Source organism: Pantherophis guttatus, chromosome 8, assembly GCF_059756535.1.
Source record: "Pantherophis guttatus breed Tessera chromosome 8, ASM5975653v1, whole genome shotgun sequence".
Lineage (NCBI taxonomy): Eukaryota > Metazoa > Chordata > Lepidosauria > Squamata > Colubridae > Pantherophis > Pantherophis guttatus.
The window spans coordinates 28,006,108-28,027,424 of NC_142070.1; the positions used below are offsets into that span (position 1 = coordinate 28,006,108).

General features: G+C 37.4%; 1 protein-coding gene across 4 annotated transcripts in view; it reads left to right on the plus strand.

Annotated features, from left to right (window-relative positions):
- Positions 1-21,317, plus strand: part of SH3D19 (SH3 domain containing 19) — a 62,421-nt gene that overhangs the window by 32,479 nt on the left and 8,625 nt on the right. For 2 of the 4 annotated variants that reach the window (XM_034401335.3, XM_087874508.1), the window contains 10 exons: positions 1,890-2,097; positions 3,693-4,670; positions 8,568-8,675; positions 10,514-10,623; positions 11,888-11,946; positions 13,032-13,290; positions 15,410-15,478; positions 16,294-16,366; positions 16,883-17,013; positions 21,029-21,087. In XM_034401335.3, the coding sequence (XP_034257226.2) occupies positions 1,890-2,097; positions 3,693-4,670; positions 8,568-8,675; positions 10,514-10,623; positions 11,888-11,946; positions 13,032-13,290; positions 15,410-15,478; positions 16,294-16,366; positions 16,883-17,013; positions 21,029-21,087 (2,054 nt within the window). The remainder of the gene's footprint in view (positions 1-1,889; positions 2,098-3,692; positions 4,671-8,567; positions 8,676-10,513; positions 10,624-11,887; positions 11,947-13,031; positions 13,291-15,409; positions 15,479-16,293; positions 16,367-16,882; positions 17,014-21,028; positions 21,088-21,317) is intronic. The other 2 variants (XM_034401336.3, XM_087874509.1) reach the window with 1 other exon arrangement.

A 21,317-nucleotide genomic window follows, 5' to 3' on the forward strand; every position in this document is an offset into this window, starting at 1 on the left:
CATGTAACAGCTACTAACATACTAATATAACAGCTGCAGTCATTCACTTAACAACTGTGGCAAGAAAGATGGTGAAGTGGAGCAAAATAAAAAAACACTTAATAACATAAATTTTGGACTCAATTATGACTGTAAGTCAAGGACTATCTGTAGTCATTTTGCTCTAACCCCAGTTGATGCCTTCAAAAGACACTGGGTTTACATACTTCCTTTATTAATCAGTATTGGAAATTGCTTGTTAGCTGCTTTTCAATTGTTAGGAACCTTTCCATTGACAAATTGTATAGTGAGTGTCAACCCTCTTTGGTAAACTAAACAGGAAACATGACTAAATGAACTAAATCTACATTTAGGCTACATTAATTATCTACATTAATTAAGGCTACATTAATAATGTCTGAAAGTACAAACTTTGCATCCTTCACTTTTAATGCTTGCTCCATTAGGGTGGGTCTTTCCTCAGAGCATTTTCCAAGTGACTTGGGCTGTTATTTGATTGTTTCCTAAGCAACATTTCTTCTCCCCTTTCTTCAAGGTCACCCATGTATTCCATTACATTGAGTTTCCATCAATCCTTAGCAAAATACATTTTCAATACAAGTTTACAGCCTTAATTTTTTTTTCTGGAATAAACATCAAAAGAGTGAAACTGTTATGGAAAAAATAAAACTTTGATTTTTAGAAAGTTACAAATGGATTAAGGGTCCAGGTAACTTTGAAATAAGATTTTAGAATTAATTATAAGAGTCCTCTTCATGGGAAAATGCTTTGGTTTTGATTTTTTTAAAAATATGATACGATAGGATTTTGTGGCTTGGACATTAGAGGGAACCAAAAAGAAGAAATATTACCATTAAAGGAGAAGAATTCTCAATTTTGATTTACTAATATAGGATGGAACAAAATATTTTAACCTTCAACATATTAAAGGATACTTTTTGAACAATGGACCCAGAAGTTAATTTTAAGAGTGTCTGCTTCTACAGATAGATTATGTTTAAAAGATGTTATGGAAGAGGAACAAGTTTTACCGGACACTGAACTGAAGCTGATTTGAAGGTGAATTTGAAGATTTAAATGACAAAATGATATAAAAAAAGGTTACATTTTGCATACAAAAGAAATCAGCTGATGCCTTAATAATTAATAAGGATATATACATAACAAACCAAGAGAGTGACTTGGATAATTTTCCTATATTGTATTTACAAAAGATGCTTGTTAAGGCGTTGAAAACTTTTGGGAGAAAAAAAAAAGAAAAAATGAAAAGAAACAAAGATTTAGAGGAGTGGTGTCAAACTGGCGGCCTACAGGCTGGATGCGTCACATGCAGACCACGCCCACCCTGGCTCTGCAAAGACAAAAAAGTCATGATACGTCATGTGACATAATAGTTTGTCACCCGTGTTTTAGAGCATTATTTGAAGGGACGAAAGATCAAGATTCTTAAAAGTAGAAGGAATATAAAGTTGGTTTCTGTAATCATGGTTAGAATAGATGTTGTTATCTCTGATACCTCTTAATGTACATTAGCTGATCAGGACTGAAATGATGAGATTTTAAGGATTTGTTTTTAGATAATAAATGGGATATGGGAAGAAAGAATATGTTATATTTTAAAAGAAGGTAACAAGTTAACAAAATTGTTTATGCTTGTGATGAAAGGGACATCATTTTCTATTGTCTGGTATTCCTTTTCCTTTTTTGGACCTTTTTTCCTTTTTCTTTCTTTTTCCTTTTAGTTTGTATTAGGATTTTTTAATCACAGTTGGAATTTTAGTAAAATTACAATTAAAAAGCATTTAGGACATGGACTAGGATTTTGTACATTTGTAAATGCTGAATTTTTAACATGAATAGTGTGTACATTTGGTATTTTTATTTTTCAGCCACCTTCATATGAGCAGGTAATCAAAGAGATCAATCAAGTGCCAATCATCCCAGCCAGCAATAATAATGCTGCCTGTGCTGCTAATTCTAGATGTACTACTACATCTTCAACACAGACTGACTTTCCAGAAGAGATAATCAGCAATTTGCCAGTAATAAATGTGAAAAATAATCTGTCCATTATCTCTGAATGCAAAAATACTCCAGGTATATTGCTGTTAATTTTAGTTGGATGATGTTTAAAAGGATTGTTTTGGATGGAATTTTTTTTTTGATAGATGTATTATGCAAAATATATGTTGAGTTGGTTTCAGCTACTATTTGTTTGACACAAAAGTCTTATAACTGAAATAAGATGGCATTGGTATATGTAATAACATGTAATGTATGCCACCAGGGCACACTCATACAATTAGATTTTCAGAAATGAAATGGTACTGGACTTTTATTTAGATACTCAAGCTTAGATATTGACATAGATTTTGAGTATTGGGTAATTGAAAAGTACTGGGTAATTGAACATCTAGGACAGTGTTTCTCAACCTTGGTAGCTTGAAGATGGGTGGACTTCAACTCCCAGAATCCTGGGAGTTGAAGTCCACCCATCTTCAAGCTTCCAAGGTTGAGAAACACTGATCTAGGAGAATATGTCAAAAATACTTTTCAGAAATTAAAAATGTATAAAAAAGCTATAAAATATGAATTCAGGGAAAAGATCTTTCTTTGCCCATAATATCCAAACTTGAAATTCCAAACTTCTTCCAAACTGAAAATAATTTTCCAATTACTTAAAGAAATGAACAAATATTTAGCCAAAGACTACCACAAAGAACATATTTTGCAAAAAGATTTTTCTGGTAAAATAAATGTATAGTAATTTTTATTAACAAAATTTCAGTGCCAAACCAATCCCAAAGGTGTATATCTCAACATTGTCATAAAAAAATCCACCCACAACACGTTTTGTATCCCACCAGTAAAACAATCCATCAATGTTACCTATGTATAGTTGGTGATCCCCAATTATCATGATTGAAATGACCAAAAATAGTTTAAAGAATCTTACACAAAATTTATCAGCAAGTAAATTCTAATGCACAGACAATTACTTTAAAGCTCATATCTGGTTAGATATAGTAGTGAAAAGTAAACATATATAAGCTTAGTTAAGATATAATCTATATCTTAATATATATATAATATATATATTATATATCTATAATATAATTCCCAAATTAAATAAATTCTAGTTTATGAATGAATTATCTGAGTCATTTATATTTGTATATAAGTAAAGTACTTATGAAGCATATTTTATTGGAATTTATGGCACAGTTATTTTAGTAGATATTGACCAAAGTTTGAAAGATAATTTTTGCATATGTTTTCAAAATATGCTTGAACACAATATTCAATTTCGATAAGTTCTTACATGAACGTAATTTTATAATCTATTTGCTCTTAGCACTGATATTCTGCAGATAGTTGTACTGATTCTATCACTGCAGGACGATTCTATGCAATTATTTATTTTAAAAATGATTAGTCTAATGCAGTGGTTCTCAACCTGTGGACCCCTGGGGGATGTAATGTCATCAGAGGAAATATGTGAAGGCCTGAAGAAATGTTACTTAAATTTTGAGTTAAGTCTTGGTGGTCTGTGGCCATGGTCCATGGCCATAAAATATATTTAAAGGGGGGATCGTGGTGAAGAAAAGGTTGAGAACCACTGGCCTGAGAAGTTATTTGATGTTGCAATCTTTCAATGAAACCTATTGTATATGTACATTGCTTTTTTACAGCTATACATATTTCTCAGAAGCCACCTAGATCTTCATCATCTCTGATAAACAGCAATCTTCCCATAAATGAACAACTCTTAGTTATTTTAGAAGACCAGACATCTCAAGAGAAGTCTAATGCTGCAGTATGTCCTGTGCCAAAACCAAGATCAAAGGGCAATCTGAAACCAGTGGCTAAAGACAATCAAGCAAACAATCAGGAACAAACGAGCCCGTCAAGGAGCGAAAATGATGAGTTAACTAATCCTTTGATGTTCCTACTAGACAATAGCCTTAGAGAAAGTCATATAGTAATGGACAGCATGGATACAGACAAGAACCAAAGTAACATATTATCACGGATTAAATCATTTGAGATGCAAGGGAACGTTGAAACTTCGGGACTAACCAAGAAACCAGAAGCATCTCCACGCTCATTAGGCCCCAAACCTATCATTAGTGCAAAAAAGCCTGTAGTGGCACCAAAGCCAGGCCTTAACAGAGTATCGGGAGAATGGGAGTCTTGGACAGAAAAGAAGCAAAAAGTTGCCTCTCAAGAGAAGCCCCTTCAGGCTGAGGAAGTTGAGAGCAACATTATAACGAAGCCTGAATTGCCAAAGAAGCCAACATTAGTGACTGTAAAGAGTAATAGCAATGGGCTCCTTAATTCAGGAACTGGATCAGCTTTGGAGAATACTGATGGACAGAGAAAACTTCCCATTCCTGCTCCTAGGCCACTTCTTCCCAAGAAGTCCGTCTCTTTTGAAAGTCCTTCCCTTCCTATGCTTCCCCTGAAACCAACAAGTACTGTTCCCAAGCCCTCTCTAGCTGCCCAATCAAATGCCTTTAGATCCCCAGGGGAGTGTTGTCCAAGCAGTGTTGCAGCATCTCCAACACAAAATATTACTTCTGCAGAAGGAGATCTGATCAGCTTTGACGATGATGTTTTATCGTTTAACCCTGTCAAGGCTGTTCAAGAAATTTCTCATTCAGAATCAGGTAAGCTTTAAAAAGAGAAAATGAGCTTTTGTAAAAAAAAAAAAAAAAAAAAAAAGGTGTATAGTAAATGCAGGCGCATTTCAATAGCAACATTAGTACGTATATAAAAGTTATGAAACCAAAACTCATTCATCTGCAAATGTTTCTGTCTATAATGGATTTGGTCGGATGCACTGGAGAGTTTTCCAGTTGAGATCTATGGTATCAAATCAGTGCCTATTAAAGATTACACTATTGCTGTTTGACTTTATCCTCCAAATACATGGTTTGCAGAATTACTGGATTTTTGTTTGTTTGTTTGTTACTATCTTCCATGTTCTCCAAGGTAACAGAAATGTGATAACGGTAGATGCTATTAATTTGAATTACAATAGGTCAGAGAGTCCAGATAAACTTTCAAATTATAGCCAGGATTGGTTTGTGTGCTTAATTTTAAGGAAGCTGTATTCTGGAGTGGCCCTCCTTATATTTGATTTCTTAGAAAACACGTGCTTGAATAACATCAAAGGAAAACATTGTTTTGAAAATACTATTGCCACATCTAACAGTAAATACTGTAAATTGCAAGAAGTTTCTGTAAATGTTTCAAACTGGGTAACATTGGGTCAGGAACTCCACTCCTGAGTAGCACTGATGATGTTACCTAGTTTGGGTAATGAAACATCTGCAAGAAAACAACCAAAGCTCAGGGAGCACCAAGGACCTCTCATTTCAACCCTGGGCTACATTCGCCTTTATTTTACTTTTTTTGTTCTGCTGCCATTATTCCTTTCGTTGCTTATTATCTGGAACCCCTCCAATTCTCATTATACCTTTTGTGCTTATTTATCTGAATCCCCTCCACCATTTTGCATATTTGAAAGGGAGGGAAAGATGATATATAGTATTGTATAATATATTTTATACTATCCAGTATAGTAGTAAACTATTAATATTTTTTTCAGATTATTCTTAAGGCATATGCATGCACATATTTGCCTTGGTATATTTCATAATAATTTGATTTCCAATTTCTCAAATCCTTTCTAATTAAAATTTGTAAATATTTGGTATTTTTTGAATTATGAAATTTTAGTTATTTCAAGTATTGACTTGTTCAGACTTTACAACAAATAGAACTGAACATTAGTCTGTAATTGAACAGAAAAAACGCACTGGCTAATGGTTGATTTTTTTGAAATTCAGTTCAATTATTTTTTATTAGACTTTCATAAGGCTTGCATAAAAGATACTAAGTTTGAGGTCTGATAATAACATTGAGGAGCTACAGTATGTACCAGAGAGGTTAAGAACTAAATAAATGTACTTGTATGAGTTTACATGTCAAACTCAAACTGTTGCAAGAGTGATTGCAATTCTGGGAATCACTCTGAACACATTTGAAATTTAATAAGCTAATTATTGTTACTAAAAATGCAGATGGAATATACTGATGCTGATAATTAGCTGGTACAAATACTATATTAACCTTAGTAAATTTTTAGCTCTAGAATAGTAGAAATAGGCTACTTTTGTGTAGATCTGTGAGCAATAGCAATAGCACTTATATACGCTTCATAGTGCTTTACAGCACTCTCTAAGCAGTTTACAAAGTCAGCATATTTCCCCCAACAATCTGGGTCCTCATTTTACCAACCTCAGAAGGATGGAAGGCTGAGTCAACCTTGAGCCTGGTGAGATTCGATCTGCCAAACTGCTGGCAGCCGGTGATCAGCAGAAGTAGCCTGCAGTACTGCACTCTAACCACTGCGCCACCGCAGCTCATATATTAGAAATACAGCTTTATATACTGATTTATGAAAGATTTTCAACCAGTGTATAGCAAAGGTCCCAGTGAAAGAAGAATCTTATTATATTTAACAATGTTTATAGGCAGATTTTTAAAGTAGATCAATAGTACTTTATTTATACAAAAATAAAATGATACTAAAAAACCCCCTGATTTTCTATTGAAGCTCTAGTTAATTTAGATATCAAAGAATGAAAGTTATAATTTACTTTAAAAACTATAGAACTGATTTGTGAATTTAAAACCAGACATTCCTGCAGTTATTTCCATTTCATCAACATGACCAGCTACGGGGGTGAAAAATTATAATTATGAGAATAGTTCTTTCTTTCTGTTTGGTGTGATTCGTGTGGTAGCACTCAAGCTAATTTCATAGGGTGATTGGCTGAAGAATTCACATATCCTCTCTCAAAACTTTCTGGACTTCACCCTCTGGTCCCACCTCCTGTTCTGGGGTACTGGCTTCGTAGTTCTTGCTGCCACCAACTCTGTTCAAGAGGTGAGAGAAAGAGTCATTGTGGCCTTGTAACCTCCCCTTTAACTTTGAGTGTGAGCAAGACAGTTGGCAAGTAAGAAGGTAAAAATAAGAATACTAGAGTAATTGCACCTCCTGGCCATATAGCATCAAGACAAGTGACTAGGGGTGGTGTCATTCCATTTCCACCACTTTCACCCTGGGAGAAAGATCTCAAAAGAGTAAATTAAAAAAACTTACAAAAGTAAATAAAAAAACAGTTGTGTGTATGTGTGTATAAATTTATATAAACTCGTGGCCTATGTATTGTTGCAAGAGCTAGTGTACTGAGCTGGTGAATTACACCAGCTGGCAGATAATTTAAACTCAAAAATTCAAAAGACCACAAGATGGTACTGATCTGATCTTTTATTTCCAGATTAAGCACAACAATTGCTCCCTGGAACTCCCTAGAACTCCCTAGAGCTGTGATGGCGAACCTATGGCACGCGTGCCAGAGGTGGCATGCAGTGCCCTCTCTGTGGGCATGTGAGCTGTTGCCCCAGCTCAGCTCTGCCATGCATGCACGCGCGCCTCCTGCCAGCCAGCTGGCCTTCGGGTCTCTGCTGTGCATGCGCGGGAGAAGGTGCATGGGGGGGACACACGCATGCGTGGGGGGCGGGGTGCAGGGGGGGCTGCATGCATTGCATTTTGGGGGTGCAAGCGTGCACGCTTTGGACACTCGGTCTGGAGAAGGTTAGTCATCACTGCCCTAGAAAATAACATATTTTCCTACTCAGGAAAGAGAGGGCCTGATGCATTTGCCTTTTTTTTTTCTGTGAACAAAGTCAATGCTTCCCAGTGTATATTCACTGTCTTAGTAACTGGCTGTCATTCCTGTGAATTTAGACTGGCATCATCACATTGGCATTGTGGGAAGTCTGATTATCAAGTTGCTGCAAGCCTATGCAGAATTGAAGAATGAGATAACTGGCAACGGAAAGAGGCTTTTGTAGCCTTTCAATGTGAAGGCAGATAAGACAGATGTTATGTGTGTTTTGGAAAGCTTTATAGGAAGTAAAAAATAATAATAAACCAAGAAAAACATCAAATTGCCAAAAAAAGCAAGCTCAGCAGCCAAAGAATGTTCAGGGCAAATTGGAAAAAAAAACAAAAAAATCCCTGAGAATGAATGTGAGTGAAATGCTCTGTTTGGAGGGAAGCGGTCAAGCCCCTAATAGCAGTTCTCAACCAAGGAAGCAGGATTCACACAATCTTATTAATAAGAGTTAAGATTTTAAAATCTTGTAAACTAATTTTTTTTAAAAATTACTCCTTATTTATTATTGAACCTTTTAAGGAGAAGCTTGTGTGAGTTATTTGAATTTAATTCTTCAAATTCCGTAACTGATTGTGGATGCCACACACAACAGATAAGGCTGAAATGTCCGTCTGTTCCTCATTTGCAATATTTTGAAAGACAGCCTTATCTTTTACTAGGCTGGAATTTCCTTTTTGAAATTTACTGCAAACTTTAGATTGTGGTTGGTGTAGATATTTCTTTCAGCATACAACCCTAAACTTCTGTGAGCGTTACTGATGTTTCCTTTTGAATGGAAACAGAATAAAATGCTGTGTTTGGCATTTTTCTTAGATCTTACCAATTTGCCATCCAAAGCTGAATCTGCAAAAGAGCAACCACTTCAGCCAGCTGTTGTGCGTAAACCTACTGTAATCCGAATCCCATCTAAACCAGCAAAAGGTAATATCCATAATATCCATCCATCCATCCATCCATCCTGCATGAAACATATGATCTCTCTTTTTGCCTAAAGTTGTTTTTCATAGAACATATTACCTCAAAGATGATTTTTCTAAATTTTAGACAAACCCCTGAAAAAAACAAAGAATATTTTTTAAAAATTATAATCACAAATATAATCCTCCCTTCCTCTTCTTGCTAAACTTGGCTTGCCAAGTCTAAATAAAACAAAACTGGAGATTTCATACATGTTCAGATATTTATCTATGTGTACTTAATTTTGGAATTCAGGTTTCCTTTTCTCAAGGCTCAAGTAAACCATAATGAACCCATTAGAATTGGGCAGCTAATCAAATAAATAATAATTCAATACTTACTCCCCTCCCTCCTTCTAGGAGGAACAGAAAAAAAGTAGGGAAAACCAGAATGGAGATAGCAGTGAGTGTCGTACCTGTACTGGAAGGGAGGGAGGGAGGGAGGGAGAGAGAGAGAAAGAAACACTCAACACACAACAATTTGTACAATAACTCTTTGAACTTTTGGGGCACCAGGAACGGTTCCGTGGAGAGAGGTTTTTCTATCGATCGGAAGGGTGGTGGTTTTGCGTGCTGCCTGCATTCCGCAGATGGGGCTTTGCTTGTTTCTGGCATGACGTGGCCTGGTGCTGGTCCACGGAAGGGGATTGGGGACCCCTGAGTTACAAGGTCACTGAATAAAGGGACATATGAATGGCTCTTAAAAGTCACGGCTGTTGCAATGTTCTTGCAGTCATGTAAACAAAATGTGGGCACTTGGCAACCAGCTCACACCTAAAACTGGTTGCAGCATCTCAAGTCAAATGGTCACCGTTTGCAACTTTCCCTGCCAACTTCCCCCAAGCAAAGTCAAGCCATTTAGACTTGACTTTGTTTCCCTCATTCCACTCCTCAGCCTTTCTTTGCTCACATGTATTGTACCCTCCTTCCCCCTTTGCTTGTTTGCATGCAATGCACCCTCCCCTCTGCCTCATGTATTTGCATGTACCATGGCTTCCTTCCCCTTTTTGTTTGCAGACATGCATTTAGCCATGCCTTCCTTCCTGGACCTCCTGCACTTTATCTCCTCCTCCACAGTCCTCCCTGGACTTGCAAGGACCTGCACCTTCCATCCCAGACCTTCCTATCCTGAACATACGACAGCAGCCCCTTCCCCCAATTTACATGCAGCTAGTGCTAGGGTCTATCCCATCCAGCTATGGACTCTGGTGCTTCTTATCAGGAATTCCTGCTGCTTCTTTTTTTTTTTTTTTTTTTTTTTAATTTGATTTATATGCCGCCCTTCTCCGAAGACTCAGGGCGGCTTACAATGTGCTCAGCAATAGCCTTCATCCTTTTGTATATTTATACAAAGTCAGCTTATTGCCCCCACAAACTGGGTCCTCATTTCACCTACCTTAGAAAGGATGGAAGGCTGAGTCAACCTTGAGCCTTGGCGAGATTCGAACCCTGCAGTAATTGCAGGCAGCTGGTCTTAAGCAGCTTAATAACAGGGTGCCTTAAACCCTAGTACTACCAAGGCTCTTGCTTAATGACTTGCATGTCTTGGAGTATGATGGCAACCAGGACTAAGTGATGCAGTCCTGTGATGTTGTGCTTAACAACCCATTACTTCGTGATGGCAATCCTGGTCCCAATTGCCACCGTAACTCGAGGACTACCTGTAGTGCAATTCCGCTATCAGTGAGACTTGTTATATTTTTCCATTGAATATTCTTGTAGAATAACTTTAATAATATTTCTTTAATAATCAAAATCTGAATTTTGATACTTAACATTGGAAAATTATAAATATTTTTGCAGCTTTAAATGACATTCTGGAAAGCCCTCCTCCATTACCTACAGAGAAACCAATTGGAAGCACATCTGGTATTGCAGCTGGAAAACTCAATAACATCAACATAATTAACAAGGTAATGCCCTTCCTTCCTTCCTTCCTTCCTTCCTTCCTTCCTTCCTTCCTTCCTCCCTCCCTCCCTCCCTCCCTCCCTCCCTCCCTCCCTCCCTCCCTCCTTTCTTAAAAAATGAAGCCACATTAATACACTATTTTACTTAATCTTTAAGTGTTACACTGCTTAATGTGCATATTTCACCAATTATGTTCTCTCCCCCTCCCCAAAATAGTACAAGTGAGAAAATAACTACAATCTTCAAATAAATAAATTCAGATTCCTTGCATTCAGACCTATCCGGTTCCTGCTTTGGTTACTGCACTTGCCTTGCCTCATTCCAACCAGTTTTCCTAGATAGCATATAATCCTGCTTTCGTTTGTACTGTGCGTTGTTGAATCACTCATATGAAAGACTATTGAAACTCTGAAAAATTGTCCATTCGATCTTGTAATTTTTGACTTTTTAACCATATCATGTATTGAAATAAAAAGTTCATCCATTTTTAACAAGATCAGCAGCCACCATAACCCTGCTGCACTTGCATTGAAGCTCCCGTGCCACCCATGTTCCCCTTGCACACTCTGCTTGAGGTACCCCTCCCCTGCCACTTACACATCCTCATGCTTGCACCTCCTTGTGCACCATTGCTCACTTTCTCCCCCACCCAACGGTAACTATCCCAAGCACTGCCATGCCCATTTCGCCATCTGCACACACCTCAATCCATTGCCACTGGCAGCAGTCACTTACCTGCTTACTGGCCTATATCCAAGCTGCCTATGACTTACAACTTTCTGATGGCTTCTCTGCTGCCTTGTGGTTGTTGGAAACCAGCAGGAAGTTGTGAGGAGCTGCTTGCTTAATGACCCACAACCCTCATTTAATGATAGCAACAGGGATTCCATGGACTGCCATCGCTAAGCAATGTGTTACCGTATGTGACATTGCAATTTGCTGTCAGATTGTTTAGTGACAAACATTCTGGTTCTAAGTGCAGTCGTAACTTGAGGACTACCTGTATGTACACAAAAGCAAGTGTGGTGTAATGGCTAAAAGCACCAGGCTAAAAACCGGGAAACTGAGTTCTAGTCTGCCTTAATCATGAAGTCAACTGGATCTTTCTTTCTTAATCTTAGGAAGAGGGCATTTGGCCAAAAATGTTGCCAAGAAATTTGTATAGGCAACTACCAGTCCTTTTCTTATCTGACATTTTACTTTGAAATAATCATAACAATTCCAATGGTTTTTGTGTCCAAATAATAATAACATTTAATGACCCAATAGGAACCTGAACAGCCCAGCTTGATACAGCCAATCAAGAATGAGCCTGTTCTGCCTCCAAGGTGAGTAGCAAAGGAGCAGCAGTGGGATTGGTGTTGTGCAGTACATATTCTGCTACCACTTTATAATATTAGTATTAGTTGTATAGTTTTAATTTGTTACATTATATGGCAAAAAGTAAAATATTCTACAATTTTAAAAATACATATGGACTATAGATTATATTGATTATTCTGTAATTTCACCATAGAAAATATAAATAATTATGTTCACAGTCTGACTGATTCTTAATATTTAGCAGAATAGTATGTTATGAAGCTATGGGAGAGTATACAGTAGTAAATCAGTGTTTGTTGTCATTGTGAATAACCCAAAGCAGATCTTCAGTTTTAATTTTAATCTGTTTAACAAATTACACAAGGTAATTAGAATTAGAATTGATTAGAAAAACAAAACAAAAAAATGCCAACTATTTAACAGGGGAATCTAACAATGAAGTTGCTTCCAGTGGTATTCTAATGGTTTTAGTCAATGGGATTCTGATGTTTTAGTCAAGCCAATGCAATCCTTTTTATATTGTGTTTTCTTGATTGAAATTGTCTTAACTATATGAAGACCTGTTTTACTCAACTGTTTCCACGTAGAATACCATTCTCATCTTATTTTCAGATAGCTAATATAATATTGCTGAGATGTATACATTTGGCATTTGAATTTCATTTTTACAGAAGAGAGATTATTAAGTTGTATATTGTGTATTATGTGTAAAAATATAGTTTAATAAGAAGCCAATCACTGATTCCTCTGGATCTAAAGAGAGTCTAGTGCTCTTAGCAGATTCTTAAAAAAACTCTTTAACGGGGATTAGTATTACTTCTAATGTATCCATAATTGTAATGGTATATGGAGATGTTTTTGGGAGACGAGGAGGAGGAGAGAAGAGATGCTACCTGCCTAGGGAACAGTCAGATGAGAGAAAATTATGAATGGATCATTGTGGAGAAAATCTTCATAGTCACCAGGAATCACAAACAACTTGATGGCACATAATTAACTTAGCAATAGTTTTTAATAATTCAGAGTGTATTTGTAATATAATTGGAATAGAATGTGTTTTCTAATACTATACTTTCTTTATAATTTCTAGACCCGTTCAGGGGAAAATCATACCATCTCGGCCTTCTCCACCTAAAGGGGCCCCAGGAAGACCACCACCCCCAAAATCCACCAAAATCTCATCAGATACTGATAGATTTCCACGCTCGTCATCTGATTTGACACTCCATAAGAAACCTAGCATGCTTGGATTGGGAATCAAAAAAACAAAGAGTGATGATTTTAACAAACATGGCTCAGATTTACCCCCTCGACCCAAGCCAGGTCATCCTCTATACAATAAATACATGGTGAGAAGATTAATTTCACTAGGGGGAGATGTGACTTTGTACATACCATCTCTTATTAAAAGAGTAGGCAGATTGATTTTAATTGTATGAAAGTTCAGCAAATAAAATATATTTCCAGATGCACTTTCTGGTAGCATTGGAGTTTTATAGAGTTCCATCATTTTTCTCCCTTTTAGGATATAAAATTTAATATAATTTTAGTGGAATAGAATAGAATAGAATAGAATAGAATAGAATAGAATAGAATAGAATAGAATAGAATAGAATAGAATAGAATAGAATAGAATAGCTGGAAGGGACCTTGGAGATCATATAGTCCATCCTCCTGCTCAAGCAGGAGACACTATACCATTTGAGACAAGTGGTTATCCAGTCTTCTTAAAAACCTTCAATGATGAAGCACCCACAACTTCTGAAGGCAAGCTGTTCCACTGGTTAATTGTTTTCATTGTTAGGAAGTTTCTCCTTAATTCCAGGTTGCTTCTCTCCTTGATTAGTTTTCATCCATTGTTTCTTGTCTTACCCTCTGGTGCTTTAGAAAATAAGTTGACCCCCCCTTCTTTGTGGCAGCCCCTCAAATACTGGAATACTGCTACTATGTCAACCCAAGTCTTCCTTTTCTCTATACTAGCCAAATGCAAATCTTGCAACCGTTCTTCATATGTTTTAGTCTTCAGGCCTTTAGTCATCTTACTTGCTCTTGTCTGCACTTTTTGGAAAGTCTCAACATCTTTTTTGTAGTGTGGTGACCAAAACTAGATGCAGTATTCCAAGTGTGGTCTTACTAAGGTTTTATAAAGTATTACTAAATACTTTTCAAATACTTTGGCCACCTAATGAGAAGGAAGGGCTCACTGGAGAAGAGCCTAATGCTGGGAAAGATTGAGGATAAAAGAAGAAGGGGATGACAGAGAACCAAGTGGCTGGATGGAGTTACTGAAGCAGTAGGGTGAACTTAAATGGACTCCAGAGGATGGTAGAGGGCAGGAAGGCCTGGAGGAATATTGTTCATGGGGTCGCGATGGGTCAGACATGACTTTGCAACTAACAACAACAACCAAATACTTCACATGATTTTGATACTATGCCTGTGTTTATATTACCAAAGATTGTGTTAGCTTTTTTAGCTGCTGTCGCACACTGCTGGCTCATATTTAAGTAATCATCAATTAGGATTCCAAGGTCCCTCTCATGGGTACTGTTTTTAATTTAATTAATTTAATTTAATTTATCGCATTTCTATGCCGCCCAACTCCCAAGGGACTCTTGGCTAGGTTTCACCTAATCTGTACTTACACCTTTGGTTTTTTCTGCCTAAATGTAAAACTGCTTTTCTCCACATTAAAATTTATTTGTTGGATAGGTCCCATTGTTCAAGTCTGTCAAGATCCTTCTGGATCCTGAGCTTGTCTTCTGAGGTGTTGGCTATTCCTGCCACCTTAGTGCCATCTGCAAATTTGATGAGTTCCCCTTCTATTCCCTCATCTAAGTCATTTATGAAGATATTGAAGAGTACTAGGCCTAAGACGGAACCTTGTGGTACCCCACAGCTTACTTCCCTCCATGTAGATATAGTACCATTAAGAAGTAAGTACCATTTGTCATGACATAGCAATGTGGCTCTTCAACAACCCAAAAAAGGAACAAAAAACAATATGGCCCTCGTAGCAAATTGTTTGCCCTTTCCTGATGTGGACCAGTCTATGTCTTTTAGGAGTTGAACAAAACTTAATTTAAATCATAGCTAACAGTGTAGCTGTATGGGCAAGTATCAGGTCTTGAAACCTATCAAATAACAAATGAGGTAATTATGTCAATGTGGAGTATTTTCCATCAGCAGTTATGCACAAAAACCTATGGGAACTAAAAGGAATACAAAACCTTGTGCAAAATTCAAACCAGGGATTTCTCATTTTGTGAAAAAAGAACTGGAATTAACTAATTGTAGGATTAATGGGACAACAGTGCCATAGTTCATTTGGATCCCCAAAATGAATCCCAGAAAAGAAAATGACATGCAATACTTGAATACATTTTCATGACAAATAGAAAAAGCATGAAAATGTATATTAGATATCAAAAGTTATTTTTGACTGAAATGTGAATCCTTTGTTTCAAGCTTCCTGTGCATCATGGAATTGCTAAAGAAGACATTTCACCTCAAAATGCTGGACATCTCTCTTGTAAGGTAATGCTGATTTCTACATCAATGGAAGTGTGTGTCTCTGTCTGTCTGTCTGTCTATGTGTAATATATTTAGTCATCTAACTTTTTATAATTTTGAAGTGTGGAAATGTACTTTTTTCTGGTGGATCAAGTTGAGAATACCTACATAAAATGCAAAAATGGAGAAGAAACTGGCAAAGTTATCTCAAATGCAGATAATAACTCCCCTGAGTGTGCAAAGCAAACAGCAGGTATAAATTTTGATAATTAAACACTATTCTAGGCATACAATATTGTCTGGAATACGTATCCCAATCCCAAATATAATTTTTGCAGCATAGTGTAAGGGTCTGTTAAATATTTTATCATGTTGGACTCCTTCAAAGATTTAATAAGAGTCCCTTGGATGACTGAGATGGCATATGAACTGAATAAACAAAACATCTTCCAAAAACACGTTGCGTTTTATAGCAGTAACTATTTATCAAAGGGATTGAATGTTACTCTCACTATTATAATGTTAGCATCTACAAGAATTAGAAAATATGAAAAACAAGGAGGAATTTGGGAATATTTAATTCAAAGTACCCAAAGCAGATTATGCAAAAGTGATTTTGTTTTTAATGATGTACATGCTGTATTGGCTTATTAATTTTCAATAGGATTGACTGTATTAAAATCCAAATTGATTTCCCTTAGCGTTTGGGAATGTTGTATTTGAAATCAGTGAAGAGAGTACTTTAACTCAGCAATCAATGTTCCAAATATCAGTTCAGTGACTCGAGAAATGATAGAACAACAGTTATTTGTAATTTCCAAATCTGTTGTATTTTTAAGGATTCAGCTAACATGCAGAAGATTAGTGATTCAAGTGTTCCTCACGCAATAGTGCTGCATAATTTCACAGCAGGTAAGAAGTGAGATCAGAGTAAATTGAAATATAGTTTTGCTCTTTGAATAATTCTTAATATACTTTGGTTTACTTTCTGCAGCATGCTAAAATTTGAATCCCTTGGACATCCTGATCTTAAAGCTTGTTAGTTGCCATGTCCTGACATTAAATTCAAAGCCTTTTGCTTCTGGCATATTCCTTGGTGCAAAGGTTGGTGGGGAGAGAAATATTAGCAGATGCTCGAAGCCTCTGTCCTCAATGATTTGAATTTCATTTCTTTTTTCCTTTGGTTTTTCTGCTTAGGTTGCTTTCTTCTCCACCGAGAGTCTCATCGCTGTCTTTTTGTACTCCTCAGTAAAACTCAGAGCATTGACCTTTAATGCTCTGTTAAGACCTTTAAAGCTGTTGGCTGCCTATTCCTTTGCCCTAAATTTATGTAATGTACTGTAGCTACCAGAAATAGAGCTAAGTGAGATTTTATTTTTGATTTGGTAAATACCAACTAAACCAGTTTTATTTTTAATTTTTATGTAGAACATACTGATGATTTGGACCTTAGTATTGGAGACACTGTTTTACTTCTGGAAAAAATAGATGATGAGTGGTACAGAGGAAAATGCAAGAATCGTACTGGGATTTTTCCTGCTAGCTTTGTCAAAATTATTGTAAGTATATTTCTCATTTCAAGTGAAATATAGTGCATTTCATCTGGGTTCTCATTTGAGTTCTAATTTAATTTTTCTCCTGTGCATTTTATTGAGCATATCATGTAGTTAAATCTTGCTTGAGTGCACAAAGCAGATATATTTTTTGTAACATGCAGCAAATCTATTTAAATATGTAACTGACTTAATCTTTATGGTTTTCATTTTTACAATAAATTGAAATTGTGAGAAAATACCCTTCTACTTATTAACCTATTAATAACTTTATTAACCTATGCTTAATTTCAGCTGGTATATTAATATTCTACCAGCTATACTGGATTAACACTAACAATCTCACAACTACATCATTGCTTCACATTTTGTACGATGCTGACGGTAATCCAAAAGTGTCAAGCCCCACAGAGCTGGTATTAGTAAGAAAGCAAGAACAACATGGGTTCCACAAGGGTGTGTCCAGTGTTAGTTTGGTATAAATAGAGAATTTTTTAATACTGTAATACAATTTTTTCAGCTTCCATTATAGTGAGCTAATTAAAGTGAAGTCTTTAAAACATATTTTCCATGAAATTTCCTTAGAGATGCAATTATGTTAATTTCTCAACTGACTTGGTCTAAGCTTTCCCATAATTTCTTCACAAAAAGCTGCATCAGAATAACAGAGCTGAAAGGGATCTTGGACATCTTCTAGCCCAATCCCCTGGTCAAGCAGGAGGCCCCATACCATTTCAGATAAATGTTGTCTAATCTCTTCTTAAAAAGCTCCAGTGATAGAGCACTCACAATTCTAAAGGCAAGCTAATGAATTTTTCTCATGTCAGCAAATTTCTTCTTAGTTCTAGGTTGGATCTCTCCTTGATAAGTGTTCTGACCCAGCTCCCCAAACACGACAAACCCTCTGTATTTGAAGCAATGATTTCTTTATTAGGAGCGCCAGCAGCCCCGGCAAAAAGTTTCTCTTTCACATCAGGCTAACAAATCTGTCTGGCAGGGGAGATGAAAAGTTGTCTGCCACATTTATTCATCTCCGCCCCATGTCTTTTATCCCCAGAGCTAGGGTAGGGCTTCGCTAGCAGCGGTGGCTCTTCCTTCCCAAGGATCGACCCACAGATTTCCACTGCTCTCCTTTCTTCCGCCTTCTGCGCATCCGCGCATCAGGCACTGGACCCAGCTATTCTTCCTCTTCCTCATCAGCCGCCTCCAGACCTGGGGGCTTTGACTCTCCATCTGAGGGCTGACGGACGGCCCAGGCTCCGCCTATGTCTCTCTCTCTGCTAGCTCCATTCCCTCTCCCCCCTTGGAGCTCTCAGGTTGCCTTGATGCTGACCCTGATTCCCATGCTGCCTCCTCATCTGATTCGGCTGCTGGAGGGGCCGTGGCTGAGAGGCCACAAGAATAAGTTTCCATTTGTTACTTCTTGTCCTGCCTTCAGGTGCTTTGGAGAAGAGGTTGATCGCCTCTTATCTGTGACAGCCCCTCAAATATTGGAAAATTGCTATCATGTCACCCCAGTCCTTTTCTTTGTTAGACTAGATATATACCCAGCTCTTGCAACCGTTCTTCGATTTTAGCCTCCAGCCCCCTAATCATCTTTGTTGCATTTGTAGAATTCCCCCCCCCTTTTTTTTTCCTACCTGGCCACAGTATTTTCAAGACTATGGTTAGCCGGAGTTCCTGTTTTTAGGGAAACAGCAATGGGATTATCCAGCAATTGCAAAACATTAAAAATAACATACTAGAGATTCTGGGTAACATATTATTACAATCATATTCTTAATTTTTTCCTTTTGTATAAATATAATGATAGCATTTGGGACATATATTTTTTGGGTGATGAAAGGAGAAAAAAACCTGCTGAAGTGTATAATGCTTGAATAATGCTAACTGGTATGAAGTGAAAAAAATCACAATAGACCACAGTGTCAATTAGGAGCACAAGGCAAAAGCAACAATAATTTTTAAAATTGCACGTAGTATTGATTTTTGTCATTATATGAGCAATCAAAAGAGGATTGTTAGCATCAGATTTGCAGTTAAGCCCAAGAAATGAAAATCAGAAAGAAGTACAATGGCGCATCTTCTAATATACTGACTGAAGAAAAATGACAACAAAGCAAACCTCTTACTAAATTATTGTAAATGCTCAGCATTTCTATATGAAGAGATACAGTTAGAATTGCAGTTTGACCAAGCAAGTTTGATAAAAATTAGGCTTGCTTTTCAGATTTAAAGGCTAAGAGAAAGCACAAGAATATTCCTACGTCGGTTTTATAACAACTTCTTTTTTTAAATCCTGCCTTTATTATTTTTATAAATACAGGTAGTCCTCGACTTGTGATCACAATTGAGCCCAAACTTTTTGTTGTTTAGTGAGTTTTGTCCCATTTTATGGCTTTCCTTGCCACAGTTTTTAGATGAATCACTGCAGTTGTTAAATTAGTAACAGGGGTAAGTGAATGAATGAATTTATTTATTGATTAGCCCTTGGGCCATATCAAAGTGCAGAGTTCCAGAAACAAATCATTACAAAAGTTTGGTAAAACAATTTAAATGAAATTGGAATAACACACAATTAAAAATGCAATTAGAATAAAATACGATCTAAAATGAAATCAGAATAAAATACGTTAAGTGAATCTGGCTTCCCCATTGGCTTTGCCTGTCAGAAGGTTGAAAAGGAGATCACATGATCTTGGGACACAGCAACGGTCATAAATAAGAACTACATGCCAAGCAACTGAATTTTGATCACGTGGCCATGGGAATGGTCATAAGTGTGAAAAACAGTCATAAGTCATTTTTTTCATTGCCTTTGTAACTTCAAACGGTGACTAAATGAACTGTTGTAAATTGAGGACTACCTATAACTCAAAGCAGCAAACATGCCTCATACTTCTTCCTTCTATTTTTCCCACAACAACCCAGTGAGGTGGGTTGAGCTGAGAGAGAATGACAGGCCCAAAGTTACCCAGCCTGTTTTCATGCCTAAAATGGGACTAGAAGTGGCAGTGTTGTGATTTCCAGCTTACTGCCTCAACCACTAGACCAGGGCTGTCAAACTCTCAGTCTGGGGACTGGATGCATCACGCGCTGGCCACACCCATGCCCAATTTAGGGAAGGGGAAGAAAGTCGCGATACATCACGTGATGCCGCGTCAAGTTTGACACCCCTGTACTAGACCAAACTAGTGACTGGGTTTTCAGGAACTTAGAAGTATGGATCTACGCAATTCTTGACTGCAAAAAGTCAACTGTGCTGTCACGGTCATTGTAACCTATTCGTGGGGCTGGGCCAGCCTTAATGGCTTGGACAGCTGTCTTCTGAAACTGCAGTACAATCCAGGATAAAGATGTATTTGGTTTAAACCAGGGGTCAGCAACCTGCGGCTCCGGAGCTGCATGTGGCACTTTGGGCCCTCTCCTGTGGCTCCCTGTCAGGTGATCCCATCACTGGCTGGGCCCGCCCCTCACCCTTCCCTCCCAGTCACTCCTCGCCTGGCCTGAGAAGGTAAGGGTTATGGTGGGGGATGGAGAAGCGGCCAGGGCAGAGACAGCGAGATACAGAGAGAGGGGGAGAGAGAGAGACATAGAGACATACAGAGAGAGAGGGAGAGAGGGAGGAGGAAGGGAAGAGAGAAATGTCAAAAGGATTTTGTGGTTCCAGGTGTTTTTTAACAACTGGTTCTCTGCCCTAATGACCGGCTGGGTAGGCATGGCTAGGGGGGTCATGTGACTGGTGGAAGTGAGTAATATCGAGTTGGCCACACCCACCCAGGTTTTGTGGCTCCCGGTGTTTTCTTTTCTGTGGGAAACGGGTCCAAATGGCTCTTTGAGTATTTAAGGTTGCAGACCCTGGTTTAAATATACGCAAGTCCTTGCTGATTGTGCACCTTCCTGCACTTTAAAATCTTTTCTGACCTTTGAAGGATGAATAGAGCCCTAATAATTTTTTCAATAGAAATTAATTAAGGTATGTAGATAAAACAGTTAAATGTACCTATTGTCTCCTTCCTAGACTGATACTCCAGGAGAAAACAACTGGAAAAAGGAGCAGCTTTCACCATCTAATATTGTGTAAGTTTTCGTAGAAGGGTTGACTTTGTGGTCTTGAGGTTTAATGCAGATTTATTTTCCATTCATACAAAGGTAGTCTGGTTACCACTCACAGCAAGTAAAATCCTGATTTGGAGACTTCAAACACAGAATAATTCTTGGAAAGGGAATTATAAAATAGCATATCACAGTACATTACAAAACAAAGTCATAGAATTGTTTAGTTTAAGGATTTTAAATATTTTAAATAT